Source organism: Gracilinanus agilis, chromosome 3, assembly GCF_016433145.1.
Source record: "Gracilinanus agilis isolate LMUSP501 chromosome 3, AgileGrace, whole genome shotgun sequence".
NCBI classification, from domain to species: domain Eukaryota; kingdom Metazoa; phylum Chordata; class Mammalia; order Didelphimorphia; family Didelphidae; genus Gracilinanus; species Gracilinanus agilis.
In genome coordinates this window covers 62224344-62242356 of record NC_058132.1, presented here as the reverse complement: position 1 = coordinate 62242356, position 18013 = coordinate 62224344, and the positions used below count along the sequence as shown (strand labels likewise).

Sequence of the window (18013 nt, the reverse complement as noted above, 5' to 3'; positions counted from 1 at the left end):
GCTCTGATTTTCTATGATTCTACTGGTAAGTAGCACTAATAAAACTCTAGTTAGAGGACACCAAAGCTATTGCCTAAATAAAAGTTTGAAATTATCTGTTGATTTAAATTATTCAGCAGAACACTAAGTACTTTATAGTAGACAAGGGAGATCAATCTTGGTTCCTACCTCACAGAGTTTATAATCTAGTAGAGAGAAGAGAGGAACAAAATAATTCATGTTCACAAATAAATTCAAATTAGAATATAAGTGGGTCTATATGATAAAGTGCTAAAAATTGGGATAAGGAAAAGACCCCTTCCAGCTAGAGTGAATTATTCAATAAGAACTAACTACAAATATTGCTTCCTCAATTTCCTCGTCTGCAAAATAGGGATAACAATATTTGCATGACCCTATTAAGAGAAAGTGGTGGAAAAAGCACTTTGTGAAGTTCAAAGCACTATAGAATGGTAAGTTATAACTGTTGTTTGACAGACATCATCTAACTGCCTGCTGTAATATGCAGAAATGAGTAACCATATTTCTGGGGGTGCAAGTTGGCAGTTGCCACTTTGGAACACAGAACCTGGCAGAGCACTCAGGGCGTGTGCCAACAGTTAAGGACAGGGTATAAAAGGGGGTCCTCAAACCCCTGGGAGCTTCACTGCTCTGACTCACGTGGAGGGTTAGGGAGGAAAGGAGGGTTAGGGAGGAAAGGAGGGTTTTGGGCCCCAGGGTGGTTTGGGAGTGAGTTTCTGTTAGGCAGGTAGGGACTAATTCCATTGTTAGCCAAATATTCAATATTTCCTTGGCATAAACAAAATCCTTACATTACCAGCTAGTGAGAACAGCTACAACCAAGAACAGCAGCAACTGACCCAGGGGCTTGCCAGCCTCTGGGCTCAACAATGAAGCAACGGAATTGAGATCTGCCCTCAAGGCTTTCTCATAACCTGCTCCTAAGAAACATGAACTAGTGCTTCAAGATTAATTAAACAACAATGATTTAGGCAAGATATTAGGGTTTCCTTCACCCACCTACCTACCCTTACCTTCCCTCTATTTAATTGGAAATAAACCCTGGTTAATCTTAAGACTAAACAATCTTGGAGCCTTGCTTACCTTACCATCAACCATCTAATTAATAGCAGTTAGATCCGCATTACAATTTTAGTTGAGCAAGCCTTCCCAAGCCAGTTTATCCATCTTCTATTTGAGGTTTCAGAAAGTTTCAATCTGCTTCCTGGAAACATTACTAACTGTCTTGGCTGGATTGGTTCCAAGCCCCTGGGCCTGTGGCAGAGAATCTTGGGCTTAAAGGTGACCTGATCCTGCTGCTGTGGGAGGTTATCTAACTCACATACAGCCGTGGTTTAGGACTCCCTCCCTTTCATATTCCATCATCAGCATCTGCCTAGGCCCCCTTGGCTGCTCCTAATAGTACCCACATAACACTGCCCACCCTAACTAGAAGAGATACTTTGGACATTGCTTGGGTCATTGGCTAACTGTGGCACAGGTGCTCCCTTCCCCTTGGCTTCAGTTTTGAATTTACTTTTAACTCATTTTCCTCCATGTTCTTTCCTTACACACCACACCCCAAGGCTTCATTCACCCTGTTCTGACACTTAATTCCCTGCTCTCCCCCTACCCCTATCTTGGGTCCAATCAACACTTCTTGATGTGGCTCATCCTACCGCTAAACCTCAACTCAGACAGTCTTTCAGTTATAGTTAACAAAACGTCAATACTCTGGGAGGAAAAGCTCTTATTTGCTCCTAATATGACTGCTGTTAAACTTAAAATAATTCAGTATTTACACACTAGCCAGATGTAAGTCTGTTTAATGTATCAGGAGACAGGATTCTTTTTCAAAAATCAATTGTTGCAACTATACAGTCAAAAGCAAAGGGAAATTCAACAGTGGCACTAATACTATGGATCATTTTTACTTTGATACTCACTTAGGTGGGCACAAGACTTCCTCAAGGAATTCCTCAATCTTGTTCACATCTGTTTTGACTTCACTGTTAAAAGTTATAAATGGTGGGTGAGTCCCTGGAGCCAAGTTCTGCAGATCTGCAGGTTTCCTAGCAGAAAAGAAAGAAAAAGAAAAAGTGTCAAATCCTAATTATTCCTTCTCTTAGTGGAAAAGTAGGAATATTCTCCACCTCCCCTAAAAATGGTTCTTGCAAAGAAAATTGATTAAGTTATAGACAATGATAAGGTGAAATTTACTTCCTTAATTAAGCGAACTGTCCTCCAACTTCACTTGGATTAAAAACAAATTTACATTATGCTAAATAAAGTACAACATGAAGTTGCTATATTTTTCATAATAGTGAATTTTCAGGGCTGAACTAATAGTCCTAATGAATTCCTCCAAAAGCAGTTTAATGCAGAGTCTCATATATAAACATTTCAGGTCCTATTTACCCTTCATCATTCTACCATTGTCTAGCCAGTGCTTACCCTTTGATAGTCATATCTTGGGAGGAAATGAAAAAATGGTAAATTCATTCTTCTACTTGGGCTATGTTGTCGATACTCCTTCAAATCAAGAGCACAAATATTTTACAACAAATTTCATAGTATCTAATCTTCAGGTACTTTTTTTTAATTGAAAAATCTGGGGCAGCTAAGTAGCTCAGTGGATAGAAAGCCTAGAGAGAAGAGGACCTGGGTTCAAATTGGATACTTCCTAGTTGTGTGATTCTGGGAAAATCACTTAAACCCAATTATCTAACCCTTACCACTCTTTTGCCTTGGAATTGATACTTGGTATCAATTCTATCCATTCTAAGACAGAAGGTGAGGGTTTGTTTTTGTTGTTCTTTGAAAATTCTATAATTTTCTTTGACTTTCTAATTACTTCCTTCAACTATGACTTTTGTTATGCACTGTTTTTGATATTATATATATGTATGCGTGCTTAAAAAGAATCTTAGAACACAAAATGTTTTAATTGAAAAGTACTTCAGAAAGCCTCTGCTCTAAACTCCCTCTTTTTACAGATTAGGAAACCAGGGCCCATGGAGGTTAAATGACTTGCATAAGGTCAAAGAGATAAGAAATCAGCAGAGGTGGTATGACAAGTTAAATCTAATGAAAAATATGGGAAAATAAGAATTTTTGATTTAGAAAAAAGAGATGTCTTCCAGGCACACTCTTTGGGAAGCAAATGTGAAATAAATAAAGAATACTAGACTTGGTAGCTAAGAGACCTAAAGTATTCCATCCCCAAACCCTGCTACTTAATATGGACAGTGATTTCATCTCTGATCCTAGGTTTCCTCACTGTAATATAATGGAAGAAGCACTGGATTTGAAATCCAGAAGGAATGAAATAAAATGGGGATAATAATAATACACAACAGGATTTTTGTGAGCAAAGTGCAAGGAGCCATTTATTTTTCATCTAAATTATCTCTTAAAAAAAAGTTCATTCTGGCTCTAAGCCTTCTTATTCTAGGAAAATGGAGATGATATTTATGCCAGCAACCTTTAGGAGTTGTTGAATCAAATGACATAAGATATGAGAAACACTTGGTAATAATAAAGCACCATATAAATGTAAACATACTCAAGGGGCAGGGTAGAAAAGAATAGATACTCTAGAGGAGAATCATTTTGCTCCTATCAAGGGCATTCGTAGTTCGTTATTCCCTTTCACTTATCATCAAGACCACCTGCTTTCCCTTCCCTTGATCACTAAAGGGTGACAGCGTGTGAAATTACAGCTCAAAGGGTTCTGTACATGTCAGTTTCATCCCTACTGCCTCCCCCTGAACATGTCAGTTTCATCCCCACTGCCTTCCCCCTGAACATGTCAGTTTCATCCCCACTGCCTCCCCCTGTACAGGTCAGTTTCATCCCCACTGCCTCCCCCTCATATTTCTTATCACTCAGAAGTCCAGCTGTTTGTTCCATTTGCATTGCTTGTTCCCTCTTTGGCTTGGCAAGTGCTCAGGCACTAGTTAATAGTCTAGAAATTCAAATAATTTAAACTTTTAACTTTCCTTTGTTCAATATTCGTAAGTGAGAGGATCTTTTTTTTTAAAGAGGAAGGGGGTAATGATGAGAAAGGACAGTGGTGCTTAAACAAAACCAGGAGGTTGTTCACTGTGTATCATTCACATAGAATAGCTCTGAGGACAGAAATCCTAATCATGGAGCCGGCTAATTACAGAATGGCCCAGGAAGTCTTATTTTTGAATCCACTGGAGGAAGGCTAACAACTTCTCACATACAAACTGGGATTACCTCAAAATCATTTATCATGTCCAAAAATCATAACAAGTTATGTCTGCCCACAATTTTACAACAAATTGAAAATACAGAATAAAACTTATAATAAACTTAAATTAAACTTATATAAAAACTTATAATAAAAATAACAAAACTTCAAAAATCTTAAGGCAAAATAGGAAGCCAAACAATCCCTACAAATAATAACACCTAACAGCATTTTACATTTACCAAATTTTCTCCTCACATTAAGGCAGGTAAATGCATGCTTTATCCCCACTCTACAAAACTCAACTCATTATCTTTCCTCCCAAACTCTCCGCAGCTCCAAACTTCTCTATTCCTTTGGAAGGCACCACCATCCTTTCAGTTTCCGGGCTCAAAGCCTCAGTGTGGTTTTATCCTCCACTTCTCATTCTCTCTCCTTTCTCATATCCAATCTGTTACTAACACCTGTCAATTTTACATTTTTAAAATCTCCTAACTATGTCTCCTTCTTTCCTATCACCCTGGATATCACTCTTCCATCACCTTGGTGCAGGCCCTCAGCTTGTCTGTCTCCCTGATCCTCCCCATTCCATCCAGACTCCAATCCAATGACAACATAATCTTGTTAAAGCACAGAACTGATTATCACCTCACTATTCAATTAACTCCCGTAGAGCCTTATCACCTCTGGGATCAAATATAAAACCCTCTAGTTGGCTTTTAAAGCTTTTCTCATCCTAGTCCCCTCCTACCATTCCAATCTTCTAATTTGTTCTTCACCTCTAGGTACTTTCTGATCCAATTACACTGGCCTACTAACTGTTCCTCAAACTAAAGCTACTTCATTTCTTGGCCCTGGGCACTTTCACTGGCTGTCTTCCATGCTTGGAATGTTCTTCTTCATCTCCCCTACCTTCATTCAAATCCCATCTTCTTTGAGAAGATATTTATGGGGCAACTAGGTAGTTCAGTGGATAGAGAGCCAGATCTGGAGATGGGAAGTCCTGGGTGGGTGATCCTGGGCAAGTCACTTAACCCTCATTGCCTTATGGCTCTTCTACCTTGGAACCAATACATGGTATTGATTCTAAGACAGAAGGTATGGGGCTATTTGTGATTCTCTTTAATACTAGTGCCCTCCTTTTATGGATTATCTCCAGTTTATCCTGTCTATACCTCATTTGTACATAGTGTTTTCATACTGTCTCCCCCATAAGACTCTGAGCTCTGTGAAAATGGGATTTTTTTGCATTTCTTTGTGTCCTCAATACTTTATACCCCAACAACATAGTATGTGCCTAATAAATGGTTCATGAATCACTGAGTGATGGCAGGACAGTGGGTAATTCACTGAAGAAGACTGGGTTTTTGATACTGTCAAAATAAGATATATAAACTCTCTGTTCATCCATTTTGTCATCTACAAAATAAGAATAATAATAACTATATTTGGCATTCAGTCATGAGAAGGGACCTCAAGACTAGTGCTAGAGCTCTTCACTCGGAACAGTACTTTGTTTGACACAAAAATATTTTATGAATTTGTAAGAACCCGAATATCCATCATGTCCAAATTATCCCCCCCAAAAGAATCTCCACTATAGTATATGAATATATAGTATGTAGTATATGAATCCAGCCTCTGCTGAGCATCCCCAATAAGATTGCCATTACTTCTCAAAACACTTTATTTCATTTTTAGATGGTGCTAATAATTGTTGGGAAATTTTTCCTGCCAGCTCAAGTCGAAATTGGCCTCTTTACTGTTTCCGCCTATTTCTTGTGGTTCTATCCTTTGGGGACAAAATAAACAAATTTAAGACCTCTTCTATGACAGCCTCAGATACTTTGAAAACAGCTCTTCGCTGTCCTCATCTGTCCATCAACTCTAAAGGTTATCTTCTCCAGATTAGATGCTCCCATACTCCTTATATAGGCATAGACTCAAGGTCATTCACTATCTTAGTTGCCCTGGCTACCCAGCTTCTAAATCAATGTCCTTTTTAAGCCATGACAGTCAGAACTGAATCCAATATAGTCCAGGTGTGGTCTGACCATGGTAGAGAGGTCACAACTTCTTTGTTTCTGGAAGCTGTCTGTACCTCTCAATGCAGCCCCAGCTTACTACAGGGCATGGTTTATGCACAGTAAACCAAGGTAAATCTGAATAGGAAATGCAATCACAAGTGGAAAAATTAGAGAAGGCTTCATGGTAAAGGAGGTAGCCCCTAGAAGTGAGTCTTGAAGAAAGAAGCAGGTTCTTATAAATAGAAATAAGTAGGGAATCTATTCATTCCAGGCATAGGGGCAGGCAGGAGACTAAGCTCCAAGTCTAAGAACTGCCTAATAGTGCAGGTCAGTTGGACTTATGAGTGTGTGAAGGGGATAAGGTGAAATAAGAATGGGGCCAGACTAGGGGAGGGCCTTACACCTATGAGATAAGAGAGGCCCTGAAGGTTTTTAAGCAGAGGAGGGAGATCTGGTCAGACCTGTGACAAAGGAAGGTTATAATGGGGTCCATATGGACAATATCCTGGAAATGGGAGAGGCTAGAAAGAAAGCCAATCAGGAAGCTGTTGGAAAAGTCCCTTGGTGGCAGGTGATGAGGGCCTGAACTCATGTACACTTCTCTAAGGGAAAAGGAGATGAATTCACCCCAAGCTCCATGAAGATCAGCTAAAGTAACTAGGGATGTTTATCCTAGAGAAAACAAAGCGGGGAGAGGAAGGAGGTCTTCAAGAACCTGAAAGACTAGACTTGTTCTGCTTTGGCTCTAGGGCATAAAACTAGGAGGAATTGGTAGTAATTGAAGACAGTCAGATTTAGGCTTGACATAAAGGGAAGATTTGGGCCATGAGGTTCTTCCAATGTGGGGCAGGTATTGGGGTGGGGGTGGGAGGATTGGTGTGCTTCAAATGGCCACTTCTACTGCAGCTATTTCAAGATAAATCCTGTTCAGGTACAGGTTAGGCTAGAAGGCATCTGTTTCAAGTTTTCCAATTTTGAGATTTTGAAACCTAACAGGATTATTATCAGGGTCATGGGAAAAGTATTTTCTAATCCTTAAAGTGATATAGAAATGTGAGTTATTGTGATTAGTGTCACAACTATTCAAAGCACAGAGAGCAGAAATCAAGCCTTGAAGTAAAACCTCTTTGTTTTTATTTTTTTTTAATCCCAGAAGTAGTAAATTATTCTTTTCTTTCTGGTTTGGTTCTTGAATAAAAGAAAGGAGATTGAGGATGGGGAAAAACAGAGGAAAGGTGGGAAAAGAGAATGGGGGAGGGAAGGAGAATGAGAAAAGAGGAGGAGAGGGGAGCAATGAGATAGCAATTGGTCATTTAAGCAGCTTGACTTCAATTAAAACTTAATTCAATATGTTTCTAACAATTACAGAAGTTGCTGTAGGGGTGGCACTCTTCCAGGTGTCTTGTTTCAACCAGTCCCATTTCAAGCTTTCTAATGAAAACCTAGTTAGAGTTGATGAGTCCCCCAAATGGAGAAAAACAAGAACTTAACAACATAATGGTAATGTTTTCAATCCTAAATCTTTCACATCTTAAAAGCAAATCCATTAAGACACTAGATAAACAAAATAAGAGTTAACCCAACACTGGATTCAAACACTAATGTGCAAAAATATGCTATTTCTATTGTTTGAGTCACACATCTAACAATCTTATTCTAGATGAGGGCATTGGTAAGGGACTGTACTGAAAAGAGGTCTGTCTCTAAGTGGTCAGGATGTATTTTACATTCATCTGTTCCAAGATACTATCTAAAGGTGTTAACTGATGTTAACTAGATTTAGCATATTACTGAAGGTACATCTCTAAAGACTGAAATCAAACTCAATTCAACAAGTATTTCTTAAAGGCCACTGTAAAGAGGAAAAGAATAACAGTTCCTGCTGGGAAACTTGGAATCTGTTGGGCTATGACCACAGATAAGTATGATAAGCTCTAAAATGTGATAAAAAAAAAAGATGGATCTGAATAAAAGTGATATAGGAAGAGGGAGCTGATACTTTCTGTTGGAAGGCAGGAAGGGGTCAGAGTAGGCATAATTCAGAGGTAACATCTATAAGAAAAGGAACTCTATAGGCAGAAGAAAGGAGGAGGAACATTCCAAGAAACTGAGGAGGAGAAAGTAAGTAGTCCAGTGTGACTGGAACATGGAGCATGTGAATGAGAATGAAGTGAAATAAAGCTGAAGAGTACTGACTCCAGAGGACCCATCCCAGGTGAGAGATACATGTGAGAGGAGGCAAATTTTCCCAGCACAGCCAACAGGCTAATATGTTTTATTTGACTCAACTTATTTGTAAAAAAAGAAGGTTCTATTTGGGGGCAGAGTGGGAAGAAACAGGGATATTAAAAAGAAAAGAGAATCAAGAAAGCATGAAAGAAAAGGGCTGGAATGGTAGGGTGGATCCCAACTATGGAGAACCTTAAAGGCTAGGCTCAGAGTTTCCATTTTTACCTACAAAGAGAAAGCCAGGGAATGATTTAAAGCAAGGGAGTGACATGAGGCAGGAATGTGGCTTGGAGAGGAAAATGTCAGGAGACCGCCTAGGAGGCGACTGCATACTTGAGGCCAGATATCTCACTCTCAGCATTAGTCTAGTATCTTAAAATAGCATCCAATACATTGTCAAATGAGCACAGCTGCTGTAGTTTTTAGTGGGTTTCAGTTATGTGTTCACTGATAGTCTCAGTGTTGTGGCCATCATGAAGGTATTCAACTAACTTCCAGCTTTCTAATTCAGAGACACATGGTAATATTTATTCAAGTGAACATCTTAGCTAAAAAACAAGACTATACACCTCCTTTCCCGCCCCCCCCCATCATAGCTGTAGGGGTTAGACAGCAGGGACCCTTCCTGGCAGGGAAGAGGATTGTTCTATTGGGCTCCAAAAGGCAGAACCAGAAACAATAGGTGGAAATTGCAAAGAAGCCAATTAGGGCTTGACCTCAAGAGAGACTTCCTCACCCAGAGAGCCATCCAGGGGTGGAAGGGGTTGCCTTGAGAAAGGCAGATTCCCTTTCCTTGAAGGCCTTCTGGATACCCACTTGTCAAGCATGTTACTATAGGGCCACCTTTCATGTAAGGATTGAACTTGATTCCTTCCATCTCCAAAATTCCATAATCTTACTAGAGATGCCTTTGGCTAAATGGAGGAACAATGTTATATAGTAAAAGAACATTGGTTCAGTTCCAGCTCTACTACTTCCTAGAAGCATAAATTCTGTCAAGCCATTTTACTTAAGACCCAGCTCCTCCTGGGCCCCTTTTTTCCTCTGTAAAATGAAATACAAAATACTTACAGCACCTCTTTGTATTAACAAAAAAACTTGAAACTAAGGGGATGACCATCAGTTAGGAAACAGCTGCGTAAATTACGGTACATTAATATAATGGACTATTACTATACTTTAAGAAATAATGAAAGGTGGGGCAGCAAGGTGGCTCAGTGTAGTGAGAGCCAACCCTAGAGCCCTACTGATGGGAGGTCTTGGATTCAAATCTGACCTCCTAGCTACATGACTCTGAGCAAGTCACTTAATCCTTACTGCCTATTCTTCTGCTTTAGAACAAATACACAATATTGATTCTAAGATGGAAGGAAAGCTTTTAAAAAAAAAAAAGAATGAATGAAAGGGACAATTTTTTAAGAAAACTACAAGGATATGTATGAACTGGTGCAGTGCAGTGAGCAGAACCATAACAGTTTAGACAATAAAAACATGCAAAGAAAAACAGCTCTGAAAAACCTAAGAACTCTGATCAGGACACTGGCCAACCACAACTTCAGAGAATGGTGACACCTGACAGAGAGGTGAGAAACTCAAGATGCAGAATGAGACACAGAGTTTGGGACATGGTCAGTTTGGGAATATGCTTTGCTTTGACTATGTAAATTTGTTACAAGAATTCTGCTCTTTTTTTCCCCCTCCAGTTAGATAGGGATAATGGCAGTGGAGTGGGAAGAAGAATCAGGATCAGGATAGGGACCCCTTTCCAAAGAGAGAAAAGAAGAAAAAGAAGACCAAAGAGAAGTGGAACAGCTCTTACCATTTCTCAAGGTGGCCAATTCCACTTTTGAACAAAGCTATCCTGATTCTCTGTAGTTCTTTCTGATCTTCTTTTGGGTTTTTTTCTCCTTTTTTTTGAAGGGAGGAGGTAGTGAGAAGAAATGATATCCATGTTGAATTTATTATGTATTTTAAAAGAAAAGCAAAATAATCTTCATGTATAACCTCATTCTGTAGTGTACATGGAAATATTCATTTTATATGGTTTTCGAGCTTAGAATTTAAGCAAATATAAAATGAGAGGGTTAGCCTGGAATGTCCCTTTCAGGTCTAACATTCTATGAAAATATGGCTAATTCATAAACACCAACAAAAAAACAAAATCTCATAATGTAACAAGCCATACAAGAGGCAAAAGAAGATAAAAGATGTGGCTTTCAGAAACTGTTTCCATTAGGTCCCTTTTTCAAACTGTTTCTCATAAACACAAACCAACTCCTGAATTCTACAACTACTGTGTAGCTAAGAAGTAATCCCTGTAAATTAAAATCAATTAACCATGGATGAGTTCACTGATCAGGGGCAACTACATTCAAAAGAGCAAAAGATGATGATGTTTCTTGTTGAGCCATTTAAATCTCCAATTTTACAGTTTTTGACTAATATTAGAAATGTCTCAAATAGTATGAGGTTAGCTCTGCCAATGGGTTACAAGTTCCATCAGGCCCTACAACAAGCTGGAAAGGATTTGTCACTGTCTATCATCTGAAGACCAGCCTAATCAAGTCAGAGAAGGCTGGCCACCAGGAGGTGAAGAAGGTTTGGACAGGTATCATTGAAGGTGCCCACACTGATGACCTCACACATCCTTCAAGTATGAACATTAACACTGCCATGAACACTTTCTGTTGAAAAATATAGAGTCTTCTGTATGGCTACAGGAAGCTGACTGTATGCTTCCATATGCCAGGCCCCAAGTCATTTTGAGATGGTCCTAATCTTCCACAGGAAGACACAACATTGTTCCAATCCTATCAATCACAAGGCAATGGAAACAAAGCACCATACGTGGCTTGAGAAGCCAGTTCCTATTGACTTTTATCTGAGTTGTCACAAGTCTACAAATGGCAGAGGTTACTGCCCCCAAGGTGCCACCAAGAATGGGAAAGGAGCTCTCTGGATAGTCCCATCATGAGCACAAGAGCCCCTGGATGTAATCAGAGAGAAGGCTGACAATTCACAATTCCCTTTCCTGGCATGGGAGCCCCCATGCTCCTGGTTCAGTTCTTTCCATAATTCTATAGAGAACTGCACTTGTGTAAGACACAGAGAGAACAGTCATTGTTATCTACACCAGAAATCCAGCTGTGAAGGACTGTTAGTACGTTTGGGAGTTGCAGAGTATCTTATATGTGCTATTTCGTTTCACCCTCTAAATAACCCTGTGTAGTTCAGGGATTATTAACTCCATCACATAGAGGAGGAAAATGAATCTCAGAAAATTAAGTGATGTATCTGGGGTCAGAGCTGGGACAAAGACCACCAAGACCAACATGCTCTTCCCTCTCCATTGCACTGCCTCCCTCCCAGACTCAGATGTACATGAAAAACTGTGCACTGAGGAAAAGAATTTGCTGAGGGCTCCCTCCCCCCCCCCCCCAGCACCCTGGCTACCTCAGCAGGACATGTGATCTGGAAAAAGTACAAGCTACAGGATGAAGAAGCAGGTGAAAGCACAATGCAGACATTGTGAAAATAGGGCCATTTCCAATGCAGTTCGTAAGCATGTTTGCCAGGGATTTATGACTGCCCCAACAAGTGGTTCTCTCGCGCCTGAGAAGAATGGAGCCTGTGTGTTGCCAAGCTGCAGTCTCTCTGCAAGGCAGGCATGTTCTGTCTCACTGCTCTGCCTGTAGGGTTCACACAAGAGACAGGAATGCCATGGATTTTCCTATTTGTCCAAGAAGTTCTGGGGAGTCTGAATCATTGATTAGCAGGCAAGGCTTTTCAGTATTAAACACTCTCACATCCTCCTCAATAAACCATGGGCTCTTGACCCTGGCATTCAAGGCCCTGCCAAACTAGATCTCATACTATTTCCCCTAATGAATTTTCTGTTCCAGACACACTGGAAATCCCCGGTCTTCTAGCCCTCCCTGTCTCTATCCCTTTACTCATTCCCACTTCTGGAATGGAGTCCACTCCTCCCCATCCCTCAAGGGATCCCTTGCTCCTGACACTTCACAGCTCCTTGGCATACTTCTGTTCTGGTTCTCACTGCCACCATCAGACTGAATGCTCCTAGAGAGTAGGACCTAGTCTGTCTAGCTTTGTATTCCTAGGAACCAGCTCAGAAGGTGCTTTGCAAAGGCTCAAATTGAAAACCTGTTTCTTTGCACTCTGGCCAGGTGCTACCTCTGCTCACCAGAGAGAACCAGCTAGGATGAGAACAAACCCTAAGAGAAGCAGCTTAAAGGGATTCATTGCCAGGCTAGACAAAGAACCTTCTAACAGGCCAACCTGAACCTGCCCTCTCTACCATAGAGACGACAAGCTGGGGGCAACTGGCATGTACACTGCTGAGTTACTAACGGGATGTTTAGTTTGGGAGAGGAAGGAAGTCAGAGTGACAGCAAAAAGGATGAGATCATTCCTTCCTTCAGCCTCTCCCTTTGCACCATTTTTTTTTTTTGCAAAGAGATAACACTGAAAGGGGATGTCTTTGTCAGCTTTGCTTCAGATTTTGCGCCAAAAATAAATAAATAATACACCTGTATTACTTCTTTCCTTATTCCTGATTACTCTTGGACAACAAAAGGAATTTTCTCATTAGTGATGATGCACACATCAAGAATTCTGAAAAAGAATTAATTTCTTGTAATACAACTATCTAATCCTCATTTCTCAAAACTTCATCCCAAAAGGCCATCCCTCCACCATGTCCCAGTGCCTCTTCTTTCCTCTATGCCATGCCCTTTCCTTCTCCCCTACTTCTTCCTTCATCCCCTGGCCTTGGGAGTTAGAAAGCCTGAATACAAATCTAATTCTGCCTGCTGTTAGCTCAGTGACCTTGGACAAGTCATACTCTGCCTCTTGGGTTCTCAACCTCCTGATCCTCTCAAATGAGAATCATCCCTGCACTATCTATTATAAGGGAAATACTTTGTAGACCAGAGATGCAAGGCAGCATTAGGATTTTCTCAGAATCAGACTCTTGATTAGAAGGGACCTACCCCAAACCCCTAACTAAATCAAGACTCCCTTCTGCTTTCCCTGCAGTTAAGTATAGTATCCAGACTCATTTCATTACTGAACATTTTAAGTTTCAGAAATTTTTTCCATTGATTTCCACCCCTGTAGCTTCCACCCACTGGTCCTAGTTCTCTCTTAAGTCTGTCAATGGTAGCTATGTGTGCCTTCTAGTGATACTAAAGATAATATAAAGGCCCTGGAAGGTGCTGTGTAAGGAGCTCAAGTCAGAATTTGACCATTGCCATGGACACTTGTCAGATGAAAAGGAAAAGGAAAAGAAGGGAGGGAGGAAAAGAAGGGAGGGAGGATAAGAAGGGAGGGAGGAAGAGAAGGAAGGAAGAGAAGGAAGGAAGGAAGGAAGGAAGGAAGGAAGGAAGGAAGGAAGGAAGGAAGGAAGGAAGGAAGGAAGGAAGGAAGGAAAGAAGGAAGGAAGGAAGGGAGGGAGGAAGGGAGGGAGGGAGGGAGACAAGCATTTATTAAACCTCTACCACGTGTGGGCAAAGTACTAAACGCTTTAGAGCTATTATGTCATTTGATAAGCAAAGATCAAATCCTGTATATATCTTCTTCATGGCCCAGCCAAACCTTTACACATCTCATATCCCTTGTTCTTTCTTGATAAACCCCCCCAAAAGGAGGTCTGGGGGCCTCCTTCTATTGGCTATGGCACCAGCTCACCTGCTTTTCTCATTCTGTTGTAAGAATTAAAATTTAATGCTTGGCTAAAATATATGAAAATCATAAATAATATGATAGTCGCCAATTCAAAGTATTATTGCTCAAAGTCAAAATAGCTTTTATTTACAAAAGAGGTGGAAAGAATGAAAGTTGAGAAATACAAAAGGGTAGAAAAGATATCAGCCTAGCTAACTATATATTGCTCCAGTGCTCAACTCAGCTAAGACTTGTTGACCTTCAATCAGAATTAAACTCTCTCCAGAAGACAGAAAGGGAAAGCCAGCTATCCATTCACCCAAGTTCCCTCCAAGAGGCAGGTCAAGGCAATGAGTCAAGCTGAAGGTGATTCCTGAGGCCGACTTTCTTCCTTGAGCCAACCTTCTTGAAGCTGACTTCCCTCTTGAAGTCCAACTCCTTCTTGGAGTTGACTAGTTAACCCCAGAAATTCAGGGTCTTTTATAGTGGCTTCTTGTCTTCCAAACTGTCTAGCACTGCCCAGAGGGCAGTGTTTGTGGGATCCACTTCTCACCTTCTGGAGTAGTGAATACTCATCAAAAGGGCTCACAGATTCCTGGCTGATTGAGTTTCTGAGGGTATGAATTCACTAAGTGGTTTGCACCTCCACCTAGTTCAAGCTTGTGCTGATTCAATCAAAAGGTGGACAAAGGAGAATTAATTCTGTCTTCACAGTCTAGTGAGGTACTTGTTAGTGTTAACTAAAGTGTTAGCTCCAACTAGACAAAGAGATTAAAGGATTCCCTCTCACAAGTGTAAACTCAAAGAGGACAAAGAATTCCCTTTTACACAATGCTTCCTTAATGAAAGACCTCCTGAACACCATTTTTCATACATAAATCCTCACTAGTAACATGCCATTGCCAAGCACACATATTAACCTTTTGAATCATTCACAATTCGAATTCTTCTGAGATCACAGTGCTCTAAGACTTGTCAAAGCCCATCAGCCATGGGAGAATCTTGGGCTTGCAGCAGCAGAAAGCTTGGTTTCCTGAAAAAACTGTTCCTTTATCTGTAAGTCAAAAGCAGTCCAAGTTTTGAGCCATGTCGATAGAACTTTAAATTCTTTTTGCTTCTGAGATCTGTTTTGCCTTTAAATTCTCTGAATACAATATATAACATGAACAGAAAATTAGGTTTAAATTTGATTTTTTCTTTTTCATAGAAACAACTCCCACAAAAGCACTCAAGGTACTAGCCATGTTTATACTGGCAATCAAATAAGGAAACTAATTCAAAGGCTCCTTAGAGTTCTATGAATACCAGCAGAGTTTTTAAGCTAGACGGTAACTTGAAAAAGATGTCCCATGGTGCCAACCACAGCTGGAAAATGATTTGTTCTTATGGATAAAATGTCATGTGACAATCATTTTATCCACATGTAGAATGAGTTTCTAAGAGCCCCATTATTCCCCATTGGTCTCTTTAGGGGACTGTCTTTGTTTCAAACCCTCTAAAATTGAGTACTTATCCATAAAAGCAGAAAACTGAATACACGATAGGCCTTTTTCCACCCACACACAACCAAAAAAATCATAATTTTTTTTAACCCAAGCTATTTTACAAAAGACTTTTAGGTTCTTTGTGCAACACTTTCAATAATGCCAAAGTCCTCACTGATGCAAAAGTTCATCTTTTAAAAACTAGTATCTGCTACTAGTAATACTACTATGACTGCAAATCATGGCCCACCATTATCTCAGAAAGCTAGAGGGTCATATTTGTGACATATTACCAATGCTGTCTTGTACATAAGACATGATGTAAAAGGCATATCAAAGACATGTCTATTCAAAAAAGGTTAGCCATGTAGTGAAAATGAGGGGATAATAGACAGGCAACTACTCTCCTTATCCCCAGAATATTAAAGAATGAGAAGACCCAATGGGTACATAAGGACTGATAGAGGGGGCTTAGATGAGAACTGCAGAGGATAAGTGCATACAAAGCAAGGAACCACAGGGTCCTTGTGAGAGCTCACAGTCTCAATGATATATTGGAGCATTTAATGCTGTGGGATATTTGTTTCTCCAATGATTTCACTGAATTTGGATTTTAAAAGCAATGCAGCGTGTGTACCAATTTTAGCTGCCTCTTTACTTTTCCTGTGGAGACCACACTGTACTTAAGAAGAGCTATTTTGTGAGTGTGTTGGAAAAAAGAAAGATTTCTAAAGCCAAGAATGGGGGGGGGGGGGGAGGGAGAAATTCTAGAAAGTTCTACTTCCCTCAATACACTGTTCTTTAGTGTTAGGAGTGTTCATATAAATTCCTCAGCACACAAATATGACTCTATTTTCATGTCAACTAATATATCTGAGTGATGGAGAATGCAGGGGTAAGTACAGCATTATTCCAATACCCTGGGCAGGTCCACGTCCTTTTTGGAAATTCCATAGCTCATTTTAGAATTCCTGGGTAAAGTATTACAATCAGGCACTGTATTGAGAAAAGCAATTCATTCACAGGACAACCGACTCACTTGCTCCAAGCCAAAAATAGGATAGGAAAAAATGGAGTCTTTTCAGATGCAGTAAGGGTGTGTGCCTGGCAGCAAGGTCTATTCTGGGGAATTATATATACTGGGATGTTTCCTTTTGAGGGTTGGGATCCATCCAGTTCTAACCTGGGTCTCCCTGAAGAGATGTGAGCATGTAGGAAACTCATTGTAAAAAAAGGTGGTCACATCAGGTTCCCTCCAGCACATGGTTAATGTTTCATCTCCCACACTTGGTGTGGTGCAGGCCCCATCACACAGAGGCTAGGCTAAGAGCTGCTCCTTGGAGCTGTGTGGTCCTGGCCAAATCCCTTCACCCTCCTGAAGGCTCCATTTTGCTCATGTATAAAACCAAGCTGATGGCAGCATCAGGAGCCCCCAGGGTTGTGAGGAGGAAAGTATTCTCTGAACCAGAAAGCACTGAGTGAATCTGAGCCATTTGCCACACTGCCTGCAGGTAGAGTCATGCCTTGAAGCTTTGAAGAGGGATGTGCTTCATTAGTTTTCTCTGACCTACCTCCCAGCCTCCACACTCTACTCTGTAGCTGTCTTCTATTATAAAAGTTCCTGGGAATATCTCCATTTCTACAACCCAAGTCTACACATCTGCTTTCAGTGAAAGTAGAGATTTATTCCCAGGACTCCCAAGAGCAGGATCAGGGAAGAATATTAGACAAGTCGGGGCACCTGGGCCACTAAAATCACACCCAGGAAAATAAATACCTACAAGGCACCCACACCTGTCTGCTGGAAGTAGGAGGGAAGGGAGAGGCAGATGTGTGGGAGAGCTTGATCACAGAACTTTTACCAGCAAAGGCTCTGAATGACACCGATATAGTTGGGAATGAGAGAACCCACCTTCAGACAGCTCTAACCACAATGCCCATTCTCAGAACAGTTTAGGCTTCACAAAGTACCGTCCTTCCCATTAGAATAATACTGAACAAGACTGAAGCCACAGAGCAGCCCCAAAAGAACATGCCCACCAGACACAGACACACTGATGATGTCTCAGTGTGCACCCCTGCATTTATTGTTCACCATTCTTCAAAAAGCAAAAAAGGAATGCAGTACCCTGAATGATGGACTCTATCAAGGAAATCTGATGGCTACAGTGGTCTTGGTTGCTTTGAAGCTGCCCTGGGTTTCTGCCACCTTCCTATCTCAGCTGGTTTGCCACAAAAGGTCATGCCAGGGCAAGACCCTAAGCTCCACAGACCCACTGGTGTTCCAAGGTCTGCACATAGCTCCTGACTATCTAAGCAGACCCCTCCTAGGAGGCTATAAATAGCTCCTTCCACATGAATGGTGAGCT

The 18013-nt window shown here is 40.7% G+C and overlaps 1 protein-coding gene across 1 annotated transcript in view; it reads right to left on the bottom strand.

Annotated features, from left to right (window-relative positions):
- CLIC4 (chloride intracellular channel 4) overlaps positions 1 to 18013 on the bottom strand; it is a 100261-nt gene that overhangs the window by 23536 nt on the left and 58712 nt on the right. Inside the window, exon 3 of the mRNA XM_044667893.1 lies at positions 1947 to 2072. Within this exon, the coding sequence (XP_044523828.1) occupies positions 1947 to 2072 (126 nt within the window). The remainder of the gene's footprint in view (positions 1 to 1946; positions 2073 to 18013) is intronic.